Below are 18,708 nucleotides of genomic sequence, written 5' to 3'. Positions count from 1 at the left end.
AACCAGAGGACATGGGTTAAGGATGAAAGGGGAAAAGTTTAGGGAGAACATGGGGAGGAACTTCTTCGCACATAGAGAGTGGAATGAACTGGCAGCTGAAGTCGTGAATGTGGGCTCAATTTTAATATTTAAGTAAAATGTGGACAGATACATGGATGGGAGGAGTATGAGGGATATGGACTGGGTGCAGGTCAGTGGGGCAAGGCAGAATAACAGCGACACAGACTAGAAGGGCCAAAGTGATGAACAGATATGTGAGTCTGGGATTGTGATCGGAATTGAAGTGCTTGGCCACTGAGAGGTCGCTGTTGTTGCGGATGGTAGAGGAGGTGCTCAGCGAAGCGATTTCCCAATCTGTGATGTAGAGAGTGCCACAAAGGGAGCACGGGATGCAGTTAATAAGTCCTGTGGATATACGTGAAGTGTTTTGGGCCCTGGACCGTGGTGAGGGATGAGGTGTTTTCTGTGCTGTTATGTTCTATTTTCATTCCACCCCACAAACTGATTTACTCTGCATAAGCCATTGTGTTGTTTATATTGTCTTTCTTTGTTCTTCCCACTAAATAACACCACTTAGCATTAAATTTCATCTGCCACGATTCGAACTCTTGCGCCAGCCTTCCCAAGTCCTCTTATAAACACTGTTATTGTCCTCGCTGTTTACATGGCTGTACATTGTCTCGCCCCTAAGTTTTTAAAATGTTACCCTGCGCATTGCTGGCTGTCAGCAAGAAACATGAAGAATAACAGTTAGCCCAACACCAACACTAAGTAAGCACTCTTGTCCCTCTCCCCTTATCTGGCAGTCGGAATACACTGTTTCCTCTCCAAGTTGCGATGTTTACGTATTGCTATGGGCAGTGTTGCAGTTAGCATTTGAAATCGGCTGATTAATGTGGCTATAGCACTATGCTGACCAACCTTGTTGGCAACCTTGACTTTACCTTTCAATCAATAGGGGCCATTGCCTGCAAGGCAGCGAATGGGAAGAAAGAAGAGAGGTGTGACAGCTGTCACTCGGTGGTGTTTAACCTTCATTGGGTCTGCCCGAGGTGCGGCTTTTTCGTCTGCATGGACTGTTACACTACGAAGCAGAAGAGATGCACAAGGAATGAGAAAGGTAAGCGAGACCGCGCATGTGTTTGAGACAGAGAGAGGTGGGGTGGTAAAATCACAAAACACGGGAGAAGCTCAGCAGTGTCCTTTATGTAGCAAAGGTAAAGATACAGAACCGACATTTCGGGTTGAGCCCTTCATCAAGGTGCGAGAGAATGCCGACAGGCGTCTGAACAAAAGAGTTGGGTGGGGAGAGAGCGGTGGCAAAGGAAGGAGATGATTGGAGGAGGAGACATCAGCCATTGAAAGAGAGTAGAAATGGAAAGACAAGAAAAGGGGAGGGGAAAGAAAAGGTGAACAGATTTAGCAGAAAGCAGAGAAGTCGATGCTCATGCCATCTGTCTGAGGGTGCCCAGACAGAAAATAAGGTGGTGTTCCTCCAATCTACGGGTGGCCAGGGTGGGATGAACAGATATGTGAGTCTGGGATTGTGACTCGGAATTGAAGTGCTTGGCCACTGAGAGGTCGCTGTTGTTGCGGATGGAGAGGAGGTGCTCAGCGAAGCGATTTCCCAATCTGTGATGTAGAGAGTGACACAAAGGGAGCACGGGATGCAGTTAATAAGTCCTGTGGATATACGTGAAGTGTTTTGGGCCCTGGACCGTGGTGAGAGATGAGGTGTTGGGTGCGTATTGCACGTCCTGTGGCCACGGGGGAAGATGCCGGGGAGGGTGCGCGATGGAGGGGGGTTGTGTTGCTAGCAGATACATCCTCATTAACACAACTCAGCCATGACTCAGTAATGATGCACACATCCTGAGTCAGAAGGTGAAGGGTTTGAATTCCACTCTGCTGGACCCAAGCACTCGAATGAGGTGTCAAGTCAAGTGTACTGACATCTGATTGCACATACAAACCAAAGCAACAGTCTTCTCTGGTCCTCGGTGCAAAGACTGCAGACACACAACCAGCCATATCACACACACACACAGACAAATGCAGACAAGTATTTCATCTATACAAATATATAAATAAATATTGTTTCATGAATAGGAGAGTCTCAGATGGTTAGTGTGAGCAGTTCCTTTGGTCATTCAGCGTCCTCGCCGCCCGTGGGAAGCAGAATGCAGTGTTGCTCCATTGTTACGATGATCACCTTTTCATTTTGGTGATTGAAAGCTTAAACGGGGTTGTCTCAAAGGGAGAATGAGGAAAGGAAATGCGAGTTTGGACTGACATGGGATTTCACCCTTGGGTGGTGCAGACTTTATACAATAAAACCCTTATTATCAGGAATTCAAGCAACCAGCAAAAGAAAAAAATTGTAAAATTAATAAATAAATAAAAATTAAAATAAATAAGTTTAAAATTGTAAAAGTAAATATTCTTTGAAGTAAGGCGAAAACCTTTGGTGAAGATGGGAGCAAATATTCAGCCCAACGGAGTGCCTTGGTCGAGCTTTGCTCATAGAAGCTGTTTAAATAAAGTTGCGTGAAACAGCGATGGCGTCACCCAGGATGAAGAGCTGGCTGATGTCACTCGCCTTTGGGGTGACTCTCTTAAAGTGTCTCCTTATCCCTGCTTAGTAAGAGTCATTATCTTTATTAGTATATTATAAAGCCTATAAGTAAAGGATTTATCTGTAAACTTGGGGGACAGGGGGTGGGGGTTAATTATGATGGTGTCACAGTTATCACAGTGCTGTTACAGAACCAAAATTTAAATATTGTAAATTACGGGCATTACCCAATGAAAGTCAACTTTACGTACGTAATTAAGGACTACAATACTGACTTGCAAATTACTTTACATTTTGCGCTGTCTTTTGTCTTTTAAAGTATTTATTCTGACTGCTGGTGTATTAGGCATTGTAAGAATGAGTCTCGAGAACCAGAAAACTTGCCTGTCCGACATCTACCAATCCCTATAGGTGCCGAATACTGGGGTCTTACTGTACTAGCGTGTAGTATCGGACTGTTCCTGAGGTGCCATTTCGACACACAAGAGCCGTTATCATATCCCCATATTCACTGCTGTGACAAGACATTCTTTTTGCCATCTGTTGCAGATCCTGGTTTGAAGTTCTTCTCAACCAGGAATACCTTTGGGTACATGCTTTGAAAAGTCTCTAGTCTATGAGTGATTTCACACTGCATGGAAACATCATGCACCATTGAGTGTGCAAAGAGCACTGATGAATGAACTGCTATTATTATGTCCTTCCATTTAAATTTAGACGTACAGCATGGTAACAAGCCCTTCTGGCCCACAAGCCCGTGCCGCCCTATTACACCCAATTGACCTACACCCCAGCCTTGTACGTTTAGAAGGGTGGGAAGAAACCAGACCACCTGGTGGAAACCCACAAAGATGTGGGGGAGAATGTACAAACTTACAGGCAGCGCGGGTTTCAAACCCAGTCCCAATCACTGGCACTGTAAACAGTGTTGTACTAACTGCGCTGCCACGAGCGGTTTTTGAATTTCCAAATGTTATCTTGAACTGAAGGATGAATTACAGTGCTTTTAATTGTTTTATGTTTGAACAGCAGAGAAACTGTCAATAGCAGTGTTCAGGAAAGGAGAATTGCTATTCAGCTAATGTTTTTTAACGGTGGCATGATCCAGGGTTTTATGTGACATTATGTTATGAGGGAAATCAGGAAATAATGAATCCAGTGACATGATCAGTCAGGATGTCCAATGATAGGCAGAGACTTGGATTCCCCTTTTTTTCAGTGTTTGAACCTTGACCCCAGCCGAACAGACTCTGCAAAGATTTACAGGGACATCCAGGCAAAGAAAAAAAAAAATTCACGCTTTTTTTTTTCAAATAGTTTGAATATTGTAGCTGGGTCTTGCTAGGATTAGCAAGGAAACCAGATGACTCTGTTTATCACTGGTAAATTTCAAAAAAAGTGTTGTCCTCAGTGGAAAAATACTTCAGTTAAACTGAGAATCCACAGACACTCAGTGACTCTGAAGGGACTCCCACCTGTTTCTCTTCCTCTTATAGAGAGGGGTGTCGGATGACTCTAAGAGCAACTCTTTGTCTGCCTTACAGAAGGTAATTTCGTGTAATATTACATGTTCTGTGCCATTAGATGACCATAAGGGAATCTTGAATCTCTGGTAGGCCAATTTGGTAAAACGTATATTAAGATCATGATCTTAAAGCTTATCATTTAGAGGAATGCTTAGATTTGTCATTTATTTGGTTTTAAATCTAACTAAAGTTGGCCATTATGGAGACATCAGACAAAAATTATAGGATTGTACAGTGCAATCTGTCTGAGACCTAGGCTAAGCCTAATACTCTATCTTGATAAGACAGCATACAGGAGGGAGTTGAATGGTGCACCAACACTAACCTCACACTCAATGTCACCAAGACTAAGGAGCTGATTGTTGACATCAGAAAGGGAAAGCCAAAGGTGTAGATCCAGTGATCATTGAGGGATCAAAAGTGGAGCGGGTGAGCAAATTTAAGTTTTTGGGAGGCACTATCTCTGAGGATCTTTTCTGGACCCAACACACCAATGGCATCAAAAATAAACACATCAGCGCCTCTACTTCCTCAGGAATTTGCGGAGGTTTGTTATGACATTGGAAATCCTGGCCAATTTCAACAGCGGTGTGGTGGAAAGTGTGCTGACCGACTGTATCACGGTCTGCTATGGTGACACCAATACCCCTGAGCATAAAGCCCTGCAAAGAGGTAGTGGACACAGCTCATGATATCACAGACAAAACCCTCCCCACCATCGAGAACATCTACGGGGAACACTGCCGTCGGAGAGCAGCAGCGATCATCAAGGATCCACACCACCCAGCACACGCGCTGATCTTGCTGCTGCCATCAGGAAAGTGGTGTAGGTGCCACAAGACTCACACCACCAGGTTCAGGAACAGCTGCTTCCCCTCCCCCATCAAACTCCTCAACAACAAACTAATTCAGGGCCTCATTTAAGGACTCTGACTTTTGCATTTTTATTAATTTCTTTTTCTCTCTCTGTATTGCACAGTTTACATGTGTAGATTGAGTAAGCTTTTATTGCACTGCCAACTTGGTAATTCTGCCTCACCCGCTGGAACAAGTATCTCAGGGTTGTACATGGCTCCATATGTACTCTAACAATAAATCTGAGAAAACACAGAGTCTTTAAAGAAATGGCGTGATTACTTTGAGGAACTGCTAGTGGAAAGGGTCGTTCTGCTGGTTGAACTGAGTCAGGATATCCTCCTCCACATTTGCCAGACTTCTGATTTAACGAATGTTTCCTTTCAGAAAGGGGTGAAGATTTCACAGCCTGGCTAAAATGCGCCAAGGGACACAACCATGACATAAAAAACCTGCGGCCAACACAGCTGGTTCCTAACACTGGTAAGAGCAGCTTTATTCAGTCGGTTTCCCAGTACAATAGTGGGATTTAGTCATAGGTCCTGAAAGTTGCCAACGCGTGATGTCTTAACGATGCCATCTTTTCATCGGTCCTTCCAGTCTCAGCTGCCCTGATTGAAATTCCTTCCTCGAGAAAGTTCCGTCTGAAACCATTGTGGATGTTTGATCAGGTAGTGGAAAAGAGGAAGGATCATCTCCGTGGCTTTGCACTCAGAATAGTGAGAGTCAGAAGGAGGGAGATGGTCAACTGTGTGGCTGTTCAAAAAGCCAAGGGGTCCTTGATGTTCCAGTTGAGTTGCTGGGTCGCCCTGCTCAGTTTGGTGGGAGTCATGTCATACGACCCAGAGCAGGCCCTCAGCCCATCTTGTCCATGAAGACCAAGTTAGCATTCCGTGCTAGTTCCATCTGTCCGCAAAGCCTTCGAAGCTGTTCCTATCCGTACAACCATAAATGGCCATCAATTCAAATAGGAGAAGCACCTGGATGTCAAGGTTTGTATGTAGATCGGTCCATAACTCTGCTGATTGCATCCGAACTAGCGTAAGACCTATTCGCTCATCGCTCCCTGTCTCACGAATCTACAGGATGCAACTTGGATTTTTTTTAAGCTCTCTCCTGTGTTCCCAAATCCTTTCACGGTCTCGCTGCTTCTGTAATTCCCCTGGAACCCTCGGATATTTCTGTATTCCTCCAAATACTGATGTGCTCATCCCCATTTTAATCTCTCCACTGTGGGCCTTTAGCTGACAGGCTCCTTGGTTCAGGTGGATCTGCCTTGAATCCCCTAATGGGGCTTGCCATATACATCGATTACATATCAAGTCGAATTTTGTCAACTATTACATGGATACCACTTTTGAGGGGATGAATTCGAAATGCCGTATCAGAAGCAGAAGTCCAAATGATCTTCAAATGAATAAAAAACAAAAACACAATGAATGAAATTATTAATACAGAGTCTATGCTTCGAAACACATGTCCTGCCTACCAAGGGGGAGGTTGGGACTGCCGTAAATAACCGCCGTCGACAGAGGCATCGGGAGCTCCGATTGGCAGGCTGCCTGGACCAAGGCATGAGTTTGCGAATGAGGTGACAGGAGAGACTAGGGTCAAATTCACACATGAATGGGAAAGTTCCAGATTTTTTTCTACCAAAAAACGGGAACGACTTTTACACAAGTATGTCCTTTTTTATTTGGTAATGTACATGTCATGCACTTTGGGTATTGCACTACATTAAAGGTGCTATACAAATGTAGGTTACATCCCAACCAGTCCCTGGACTTCAGCCACATGTTTATTTGAGAAGGATTATACTCTTGCGATCAGGGGGTGGAGAACTGGCTAGCTGGGAAGATGAACACTAGTCTGTTTGAAGGGGCCACCCTCTCCCTCCAAAGTGTAAGCACAATGTGTAGAGCTGGGATTGAGAGGCAGGAGCAGGGTTCCCACGCGTACATGATTTGTGATCCACGGGACCTGGACTTCCCTCCCATTGGGCACAATGTTGGCACGAAGCCTGCTATGGTGTGTGTGGAGGCAGGGCATGGAATTCTAAGGCGATGACACTGGTCAAGGGAAGGTCCCTTTCCTCACTCAACCCACGCTTCCCTTGTCAGGCAAACACTCCTCAGAATCCAAGGTAATGGGTGAGAGCAGGATTCACCATTGAAGAGTTCGCAACTTCGGGGTGGGGAGGTGGTGGAGAGGTGGTGGAGAGAGAAGGGGCAGCAGGGTTAGGGTATTGGTTAGCACAATGCTGAAACAGCGCCAGCGCCCAGGATTTGATTCCCGTGCCTTCGGTAAGGAGTTTCCATGTTCCCCTTGTATCTGTGTGCGTTTCCTCTGGGGGCTCCGGTTTCCTCCCTCCGATCCAAAAAAAACTTACCAGGGGTTATAGGTCAATTGGGTATAATAGGGCAGCCCGAGCTCGTGAAGGCCTGTTACCATGTTGTATGTCTAAATCTGGTATAAAATGTCTGAACTCCCTCTCCATTTCCTTTTGTTCTTTCACAGCATTGGTCAGCTTGTGTGAAAAGATGCACAGAGGCAAGGACCGATTGGGCATCAAATCAAAGTGCACTTGTGTCGATGGAGACGAGAGCCAGGTGAACAACGCAGCTGAGGTGAACCAGAGTCCCAAGGTAGCGAATGATGTCATGACGTATTCCTGTTGACATAACGTGGGCCAACAACCGCAACCTTCTCCCTATTGCCTAGGATCGTGCTTGCAAAAGAACTGGCAGAGACACAATCCTCCCACTGTTGTATGGAGCTATCCATGCTGCAAGCCTACACAGCCATGGCTCCTAGACTCTCTGTTACATTGACATCTATATTGGTTCTGCCTTCTGCACCCATGATGAACTTGTCAACTTTATCCACTTTGCTGCCAACTTCAACCCTGATTTCAAATTCACTTTGTCCTTCTTGGGTAACTTTTCCCCCTTTTCTTGATCTTTGTGTCTCCAAACTATCTGCAGACATCTTTGATAAACGTACTAACTCCCAAAGTTACCTTTGGCAGCACCTCTCCCCACCCTGTCTCCTGTAAGGCTTCTATTCTATTTAATTCCTTTGTCTATGCCACATCTGCTTCCAGGATGAGGCTTTCTATTCCAGGATGTCTGAGATGTCCTTCAGAAAACGTGGCTTCCCCTCTACTGCCATCAACTCAGTCCTTACCTACACCTCCTCTATTTGCCCTGGCCCAACGTGAACAGGATTCCTCTGTCCTATCCTACCCCTCTAGTCTCCGCATCCAATGCATCATTCTCTACAAATTTCTGCCACTTACAACATGATCCCACCACCAGACACTTTTTCCCTTCCTTTCTCCGTTTTTCACAGGATCTCTTCCTCCATGTCTCCCTCAACAACTCCTCCCTTCCCACCAATCACCCCCTCGGTACTCACTCCTATGACCGCAAGAGGTCCCACTTGCGCCCACATTTCCTCACTCCCCACCCATTCAGGGTCCCAAACAGTGATGTACTACATCCAGTGCTCCCATTGTAGCCTTCTCTACATCGGAGAGCCTGGGAGTTGGCTCTGCTGAGCACCTTCACTCTGCCTGCTGCAACATCAAGGATCTTCTAGTGGCCACCCACTTCAATTCTGCACCCCATGGCCACACTGATACGTTTGTCCATGGCCTCGTATTGGCAAACCGAGGTCACCCGCAAATTGGAGGAACAGCATTCTGTCTTGGCAGTCTGCAACTGGATGGCATCTGTATAAACTTCTCCAATTTCGGTTAGCACCCCACCTCCCCAGATCTCCTTCTTTTAACTTGTCCCTCTTTCTCCCTTCCTGCAGCTCCCCTGCCCCCTCCCCCACCTTCCGAATCCTATTGGAGAACTATCTTTATCACTTCTCTGCTTCTTCCACTTCTACCCCTTCCCTCCCACCCCCACTTCTGAATTCAGACGTTGGCCTGAACTTTCAGCACCCTTGAGGAAGGGTCCATCCCTGAAACATCGGCTGCCTCTTCATTTTCTATTGGATGTTGTGTGACCTGCTGAGTTTCTCCAGCACCTTTGTGTACTAAACAGTTGCAAACTTCTAAGCCCTCTTTTATTTGGTTCAAGGTTTCATGCTTATCTCATTGCCTTTTAATGATGCTGACAAGCCTATTTATACCCTATTTACAGTAAAAAAAATCCCCATCTCCCAGCACCTACGGGATCACAGATGCCAGAAGTATGAATTTTCTGATTGACCGAGACTCACTGTTACAATGCCTAGCTAAAACACCTGCATTAAGAATACAACATTTAAAAGACAAAAGACAGTGCAAAATGTTAAGTAATATGGAAAAAAAATCAGTATTCTTTAATTATGTAAAGTTCACTTTAATCGGCTGATTCCTGCGACTTACAAAATTTAAATTTGAACCCTGGTCACTGGCGCTGTAACAGCGTAATGCTATCCACGACGCTAACCATTGCCACCATCATAATTAACCCCCTCCCCTCACTCCACACCAGTATACCAGTCAAGGCCCTCAGTGCAACCGAATTCCAAGCCAGTGTCCTGGTCAGGCCCTCAGCGCAACTGAACTCTCCTCCATGCTAGTGTTCTGGTTGGCGCAACCCCACTCACCTCCACGGCAGTGTCCCGGTCAGGTCCCCAGCACACCTTCCTTTAAATTCAAACCCCGGTCGCTGGCACTGTAAGAGCATTGTGCTAACTGCTATGCGAACCATGCGTCATAATTAACCCACCCTCCCCAATATTTACAGATAAAGCCTTACTAATACACTTACTAAAGATAAAATCTTTTACGAGGCAGGGATAGGGAGGCACTTTTGGAGAGTCGCCCCAGCGCCGAGTGGCATAGACCAGCTCTTCATCTTGGGCACTGCCATTTTATTCAAACAGCTACTGCAGGCAGGGCATGACCCGGGTCGCTCAGCTGGCTGAATATTTGTTCCCATTTTCACCAAGAGGTTGTGTGTTGTTTCAGAGAACCTTTACTTTTATAATTTTAAACTTTTGTTTAAAATTTTATTCTTATTTATTTTTAAAATTGGTTTGTTTATTTTTTTTTCGATGGTTTTGCTGGATAATGGGGATTTTACTGTAAATTCTTTCTTTGGCTTGGCTTCGTGGACGAAGATTTATGGAGGGGTAAATGTCCACGTCAGCTGCAGGCTCGTATTTTGCTGACAAGTCCGATGCGGGACAGGCAGACATGGTTGTAGCGGTTGCAGGGGAAAATTTGTTGGTTGGGGTTGGGTGTTGGGTTTTTCCTCCTTTGTCTTTTGTCAGTGAGGTGGGCTCTGCGGTCTTCAAAGGAGGTTGCTGCCCGCCGAACTGTGAGGTGTCAAGATGCACAGTTTGAGGCGATATCAGCCCACTGGCAGTGGTCAATGTGGCAGGCACCAAGAGATTTCTTTAGGCAGTCCTTGTACCTCTTCTTTGGTGCACCTCTGACACGATGGCCAGTGGAGAGCTCGCCATATAACACGATCTTGGGAAGGCGATGGTCCTCCATTCTGGAGACGTGACCTACCCAGCGCAGTTGGATCTTCAGCAGCGTGGATTCGATGCTGTCGGCCTCTGCCATCTCGAGTACTTCGATGTTAGGGATGAAGTTGCTCCAATGAATGTTGAGGATGGAGCGGAGACAACACTGGTGGAAGCGTTCTAGGAGCCGTAGGTGATGCCGGTAGAGGACCCATGATTCGGAGCCGAACAGGAGTGTGGGTATGACAACGGCTCTGTATACGCTTATCTGTGTGAGGTTTTTCAGTTGGTTGTTTTTCCAGACTCTTGTGTAGTCTTCCAAAGGCACTATTTGCCTTGGCAAGTCTGTTGTCTATCTCGTTGTCGATCCTTGCATCTGATGAAATGGCTCACTAAATGACTTCTGAAACTATAATTTAGTATCAGATGCATTGACTCTGTTCCATGATTTAATAAATAACTCTCAGGTTCACAGAGGTTGATTTACCTCTGTTAATCAAACTTCATTAAAGTCCAAAAAAACTCTGTTGTTCCTCATTATCATTTTTGCACTGTAATTTCCTGACTGGCTGGCCTGCAATTTCTGGATTTATGTCCTTCTTGGAACTTCATTCTTAGAACAATGGTGAGATGTTGGCCAGCCTCCTGACACTGTCTCAGTGTTGAGGGAGGAACAGAAACCATAACTTCAATACTTATTTCCTCAACGATGTGAAATGCATTCCCATTCAGACTAGCACGATTTTTTACCTTAATTAATCCCAATTCCTCCCCTTTATTTGTTTTTAACCTCTTCATCGTCCCCACTTTATGTATTTGGCAACATCTGCTTCCTTGTTAAAGTCTATGACAATGAGATAAAGTAAGTCCTTTGCAATATTGAAAAATCACCAAGTCCTGGTAAAGGATAATAGTTTTATAACAAGTGATAGCTAACAGGTTGGAGGGCATGGTTAGCGTAGAGGTCAGTGCAATGCTGTTACAGCGTCAGCGACCTGGGTTCAAATCCAACACTGTCTGTAAGGAGTTTGTGCGTTCTCCCTGTGTCTGTGTGGGTTTCCTCCATCCCTTCAAAAATGTACAGGGGTTGTAGTTAATTGGGGTATTTGGGCGGCATGGGCTCATGGGCCGAAAGAGCCTGTTCCTGTGCTGTATGTCTAAATTTTAAAAAGTAAATAAAATTAAATTTTATTCAAGGAATCTTTATTTTTATGCCAATAGCCCTCATGATTGTAGAGAGTGCTAACATCTCATTCTGAGCTTCTTATTTGCAGCCACAGAAAGAAGCCAAATTAGAAGGGCCAAGCTTCCTGACATCTGGAACAGAGTCCACTAAAGCCAGATCAACGTCTGGGCAAAGCCAGGGAGCCAACACCAACCACTCCTGTTCCCAGTCACCGCTGCACTGGTTGGCAGAACTAGCTACAATCAAGGCGAAAGAGGAAGCAAATGGTACAGAAATATGTCACCACTAACTGTAACATTGCATCTGATGATTATATCACTGGGAAGGGTCATTGGTTGGACAACAATTTCCATTTGTGCACGTTATGTTAAAATCAGTATTTTACCTAAATCAGGAGGGATCAATTAGTAATTTAAGTAGATTCATTCTTGCACTATAGCTTGATTGTGTTTGGTGGCACAGTGGAGAGGTAATTAATATCCAACGCAGGCTGTACCTGTCGAGGGAGTGTTGCTGGACTGACAGAGGCATTTTTATTCCATGTTGAACTTGTGTTGAATCTCCTCAGTGTGTTGACACCAACGTGTAGTAGAGTAAAACTAGTTGGACTTTGGCTCTGAAACACTCGTTTCTGGTTTTGGATCATTGAGATTTCTGCAACTTTAAAATAAAAACAGGAGCAAGATCAAGCAGGCTAAGTGGGCTCACGAGTCTGCTTATGTTCAATCTGTTAAGATCAGGCAGGTGCAGGAAAGTGGTTTGTGGTCGGACTCCGTGACTCATTGATTCTCGCCTAACTTTGTCCTCCGCCTTTGTACTGTGAGTGGTTCTCAGGTCCCGCAGCTAGTATCATTGTTCGTTCCTTGGCAGAAGAAAGAATAGTGCAAGTGATATTAGCATCATGGAAGGGGAATTCCTTTGGCTGGTTCAACCTGACCCACTTCCCTACACTTTCCCTACATCCCTCCAATGTTTTTTTTTCCCCCAGCGTGTATTCAATTTCCTTGAAGGCATCCATTGAAACTGAATCCTCCATCCCACACTAAAAGCAGTGTTTCATAACAGCATCTTAAAAATCAGCACTCCTCTGACGATCAGCTATTCAGCCCATTGAGTCTTTGCCAAAGCCTTAGTGATACTGTTGTCCTTTGTTGCAGTCAATGCCATCCTTGTGTCTGTACTTAATTTCACCTGACCACAGGCAATCTAAACTAATGATGAGCGAGCGGCAGTTCCAAAACAAAAATTCCAGCAGCCTGCATTCTCTTGTGACTCTTCAGTGACACACAACCATTGCTTTGAACAAAAACAGAGGCCAGGTGTCGCAATGAAAGTTAGTTATTTTTCCAAGGGATGCAGGGAGTGCAGTTGATTTGATTTTCTTCCCTGAGCGTCAACATCTCCGAGGATCTGTCCTGGAGCCTCCATGTTGATAGAATCATGAAGAAGGCTCACCGTGAGGATTTGATATGTCACCAAAGACTCTCAAACTTCTACGAGTGTACCATGGAGAGCATTCTGGTTTGTTGCACCACTGTCCAGTATAGGGGTGCTAATACTCAGGGCAAGAAAAAACTCCAGAGGTTTTTTTTTTGTTTTTTTTTAATTTTTTATTTTTCACACCATAAATCACGTTAGCCATGATATACACTTTTTCTTTTTCACACATATACAGTGACTTTTTCTCCCCCCCCCTCCCTCCTCCCAAGCCACCCCCCCACCCCCCCCCCCCCTCTCATCCATTTTAGGTATACAATCTAGGTTGCATTAAGCCAGTCAGACAATGTTGTCATTCAACAAAAATACACCAGAAATTCTACTGAGTCCATTCTTTTCTTTTCTTCTCCTTCCATCAACTTAGGTAATGTTTGTTCCTGGTAGGTTTTCGCTATTGTATTTAATGTAAGGCTCCCATACTTGTTCGAATATTTCAATATTATTTCTTAAACTATATGTTATTTTTTCTAATGGAATACATTTATTCATTTCTATATACCATTGTTGTATTTTCAAATTATCTTTCAATTTCCAGGTTGACATAATACATTTTTTTGCTACGGCTAGGGCTATCTTAACAAATCTTTTTTGTGCATCTTCCAAGTCAATTCCAAATTCTTTATTTTTTATGTTACTTAGGAGAAAGATCTCTGGATTCTTTGGTATATTGTTTTCTGATATTTTATTTAATATCTGATTGAGATCATCCCAAAATTTTTCTACTCTCTCACATGTCCAGATTGCATGAATTGTTGTTCCCCTTTCTTTTTTACATCGAAAACATCTATCAGATACTGTTGGGTCCCATTTATTTAACTTTTGCGGTGTAATGTATAGTCTGTGTAACCAATTATATTGTATCATACGCAGCCTCGTATTTATTGTATTTCTCATCGTTCCAGAACATAATTTCTCCCATGTTTCCTTTTTTATCTTTATATTTAAATCTTGTTCCCATTTTTGTTTAGTTTTACCATTTGTTTCCTCATTCTCCTTTTCTTGCAGTTTAATATACATATTTGTTATAAATCTTTTGATTAACATTGTATCTGTAATCACATATTCAAGGTTACTTCCCTCTGGTAAACTCAAATTGCTTCCTAAATTATCTTTCAAGTGGGATCTCAGTTGGTAATATGCCAGTGCTGTATCTCCAGTTATATTGTACTTATCTCTCATTTGTTCAAAGGATAAGAATCTACTTCCTGAAAAACAATTTTCTATTCTTTTAATCCCTTTTTTTTCCCATTTTCTAAAGGAAAGGTTGTCTATTGTAAAAGGGAGTAGCTTATTTTGCGTCAATATTAGTTTTGGTAATTGATAATTTGTTTTATTTCTTTCTACCTGAATCTTCTTCCATATATTGAGGAGATGGTGTAATACTGGAGAAGTTCTATGTTGTACCAATTTTTCGTCCCATTTATATAATATGTGTTCCGGTATCTTTTCCCCTATTTTATCTAATTCTAATCTCGTCCAGTCTGGTTTTTCCCTTGTTTGATAAAAATCTGATAGGTACCTTAATTGTGCGGCTCTATAATAATTTTTGAAGTTTGGCAATTGTAAGCCTCCTTGTTTACACCATTCTGTTAATTAATCTAGTGCTATCCTCGGTTTCCCCCCTCTCCATAAAAATTTCCTTATTATTTTCTTAACTCTTTGAAGAATTTTTCTGTCAGTTGTATTGGCAATGCCTGAAATAAGTATAGTATCCTTGGAAAAATGTTTATTTTAATACAGTTTATCCTTCCTATCAGTGTTAGTGGTAGCTCTTTCCAATGCTCTAAATCGTCCTGTAATTCTTTCATTAGTGGATTGTAATTGAGTTTATATAATTGGCCTAGATTTTTGTTTATTTGTACACCTAGGTATCTTATTGCCTGCATTTGCCATCTGAATGGGTATTCCTTCTTAAATTTTGAGAAATCCGCGTTATTCATAGGCATTGCTTCACTTTTATTTACGTTTATCTTGTATCCCGACACTTCTCCATATTCCTTCAATTTCTTATATAGTTCTTTTATTGATAGTTCTGGTTCTGTTAAGTACACTATCACATCATCCGCAAATAGACTGATTTTATATTCCCTGTCTTTTATTTTTATTCCTTTTATATTATTATCTATTCTTATCGATTCTGCTAGTGGTTCTATAGCTAGCGCAAATAATAATGGTGATAGTGGGCATCCCTGCCGCGTTGACCTGCTTAAGTTAAATTGCTTTGATACATGTCCATTTACTGTCACTTTCGCTAACGGTCCCTTATATAATGCTTTAATCCAATTAATATACTTCTCCGGTAAACTGAATTTTTGCAATACTTTGAACAAATAATTCCATTCTACTCTGTCGAAGGCTTTCTCTGCGTCTAAAGCAACTGCTACTGCAGGTGCTTTATTTCCTTCTACTGCATGAATTAAGTTAATAAATTTACAAATATTGTCTGTTGTGCGTCTTTTTTTGATAAATCCAGTTTGGTCTAAATTTACCATTTTCGGTACCTGTTCTGCTAATCTGTTTGCTAATAGTTTAGCTATTATCTTATAATCTGTGTTTAGCAAAGATATTGGTCTATATGACGCTGGTGAGAGTGGATCTTTCCCTTGTTTTAGTATCACTGTAATTATTGCTGTTTTACATGAATCTGGTAAGTTTTGTGTCTCATCAATCTGGTTGATTACATCCAGGAGGGGCGGTATTAATAGGTCTTTAAATGTTTTGTAGAATTCTATTGGGAGTCCATCCTCTCCTGGTGTCTTATTATTTGGTAATTTTTTTATTATCTCTTGTATTTCTACTGTTCCAAATGGTTCTGTTAATTTATTTTGTTCCTCTATTTGTAGTTTTGGTAGTTCAATTTTAGTCAAAAATTCATCTATTTTCCCTTCTTTCCCTTCGTTTTCAGTTCGGTATAATTGTTCATAGAATTCTCTGAAGTTTTCCTTAATTTCTTTTGGATTATATGTAATTTGTTTGTCTTTTTTCCTTGTTGCCAATACCATTTTCTTAGTTTGCTCTGTCTTAAGCTGCCATGTTAAGATTTTGTGTGTTTTTTCACCTAGTTCATAATATTTCTGTTTTGTCTTCATTATATTCTTCTCCTCCTTATATGTTTGTAATGTTTCATATTTTATTTTTTTATCCGCCAATTCTCTTCTTTTAGTTGTATCTTCCTTTATTGCTAATTTTTTTTCTATGTTTACTATTTCCCTTTCCAACTGCTCTGTTTCCTGATTATAGTCCTTCTTCATCTTGGTTACATAACTTATTATTTGCCCTCTAATGAATGCTTTCATTGCGTCCCATAGTATAAACTTATCTTCCACTGATTCCGTATTTACTTCAAAATACATTTTTAATTGTTTTTCAATAAATTCTCTAAAATCCTGTCTTTTAAGTAGCATGTAGCATGGGGTTTAATCTCCATCTATACATTCTTGGAGGGATGTCCTCTAGCTTTACTGTCAGTATTAAGGGTGAATGGTCTGATAGCATTCTCGCTTTATATTCTGTTTTTCTTACTCTATCCTGCATACTAGCTGATAACAAAAATAGGTCTATTCTTGAGTATGTTTTATGTCTAGTCGGGTAGTATGAGTATTCCTTTTCTTTTGGGTTTTGTTTCCTCCATATGTCCACAAGTTTCATTTCTTGCATTGATTTAATTATAAATTTGGTTACTTTGTTCTTCCTGTTAATTTTTTTCCCCGTTTTATCCATATTTGGATCCAAATTCAGATTGAAATCCCCTCCTATTAGTATGTTCCCTTGCGTATTAGCTACCTTCAAAAAGATTCTTGCATAAACTTTTGATCTTCTTCGTTAGGTGAATATATATTAAGTAGATTCCAAAGCTCCGAATATATCTGACATTTTATCATAACATATCTCCCTGCTGGATCTATTATTTCCTCTTCTATTTTAAATGGCACGTTTTTGCTAATTAATATAGCCACTCCTCTTGCTTTTGAATTATACGATGCTGCTGTTACATGTCCTACCCAATCTCTCTTTAATTTCTTGTGCTCCAATTCAGTTAAGTGTGTTTCTTGGACAAATGCTATATCTATTTTTTCCTTTTTCAGTAAATTTAGTAGTTTCTTCCTTTTAATTTGGTTATGTATTCCATTAATATTTAAAGACATATAGTTCAGCGTAGCCCTTTTATATTTTGTTTATCTTCTCTTTCCGTTTTTCCATCATTACCTTTCCTCCTTTTCCATTTCTGTTTTCTTATTTTCAACTCTTTACAAGACAACATTCCTACAACATCCAACATTTTCCTTGTTCTCCTATTTCTATCTTCTTTATCCCCAATCTCCCCTTCCCCTCCTGAGTTGACCTTTATCCCTTGTCGGACAACCACATCTCCCCTCTCCATTTGGATTTGCGAATCCACTCGCAAGTGTCAACTGATTTTACAGTGACCGCTCTTTTCCCCCACCCAGCCCCCCCCCAGAAAAGATTTCACTTTTCATATGTCACAAAGGTCACTCTTTTAATTCCCTCCTTATTCTCTCTATTCCATTACCTTCCCTTATTAATTCTTGTCTATACTATCTATATTTTCCTCTAATTACAGATACTTTCACGTATGCACATTGTCTCTATTCACTCTTATACCTCTTTACCCGCATACATATCAATCGTGGTCATTTTTACCCTCATTACCCGTCTTCATCCCTCAGTCTATTTTTGTCTTTACACACATACATATCAATCGTGATCATTTTTACTCTCATTACCCGTCTTCATCCCTCAGTCTATTTTTGTAATTGTTCTGTAAATTTTCGTGCTTCTTCTGGATCCGAGAATAGTCTGTTTTGTTGTCCTGGAATAAATATTTTCAATACCGCAGGATGCTTCAGTATAAATTTATACCCTTTCTTCCATAAAATCGCCTTTGCTGTATTGAACTCTTTTCTCTTCTTTAGGAGATCAAAACTTATATCTGGATAAATGAAGATTTTTTGCCCTTTATACTCCAGTGGTTTGTTGCCCTCTCTTACTTTTTCCATTGTCTTCTCCAGTACCTTTTCTCTTGTAGTATATCTTAGGAATTTTACTACAATAGATCTTGGTTTTTGTTGTGGTTGTGGTTTAGAGGCCAATGCTCTATGTGCCCTTTCTATTTCCATTTCTTGCTGTAGTTCTGGACATCCTAGGGTCTTAGGGATCCACTCTTTTATAAACTCCCTCATATTCTTGCCTTCTTCATCTTCCTTAAGGCCCACTATCTTTATGTTATTTCTTATGTTATAATTTTCCATTATATCTATTTTTTGAGCTAGTAGTTCTTGTGTCTCTTTAGTTTTTTTATTAGATTCCTCCAATTTCTTTTTTAAGTCTTCTACCTCCATTTCTGCTGCTACTGCCCGTTCTTCCATCTTGTCCATTTTTTTCCCCATTTCTGTTAAGGTCATATCTATTTTATTCACTTTCTCTTCTGTGTTGTTTATTCTTCTTCTTAAATCATTGAATTCCTGTGTTTGCCATTCTTTAAATGACTCCATGTATCCTCTAACAAGAGAAAGTATATCCTTTACCTTGCCTTTCCCTTCATCTATTTCACTGTATTCTTCCTCTTCTTCTTCCTC

At 41.7% G+C, this 18,708-nt stretch overlaps 1 protein-coding gene across 1 annotated transcript in view; it reads left to right on the top strand.

Moving 5' to 3' along the window:
• Positions 1 to 18,708, top strand: part of LOC138754152 (probable JmjC domain-containing histone demethylation protein 2C) — a 107,362-nt gene that overhangs the window by 72,382 nt on the left and 16,272 nt on the right. Inside the window, exons 9-12 of the mRNA XM_069918016.1 lie at positions 959 to 1,120; positions 5,344 to 5,439; positions 7,474 to 7,601; positions 11,703 to 11,880. Of these exons, the coding sequence (XP_069774117.1) occupies positions 959 to 1,120; positions 5,344 to 5,439; positions 7,474 to 7,601; positions 11,703 to 11,880 (564 nt within the window). The remainder of the gene's footprint in view (positions 1 to 958; positions 1,121 to 5,343; positions 5,440 to 7,473; positions 7,602 to 11,702; positions 11,881 to 18,708) is intronic.

The sequence above is a fragment of the Narcine bancroftii genome, chromosome 2 (assembly GCF_036971445.1).
Source record: "Narcine bancroftii isolate sNarBan1 chromosome 2, sNarBan1.hap1, whole genome shotgun sequence".
NCBI classification, from domain to species: domain Eukaryota; kingdom Metazoa; phylum Chordata; class Chondrichthyes; order Torpediniformes; family Narcinidae; genus Narcine; species Narcine bancroftii.
Note: the sequence above shows the minus strand (reverse complement) of the source record. Positions and strands in the feature narration are given on the sequence as shown.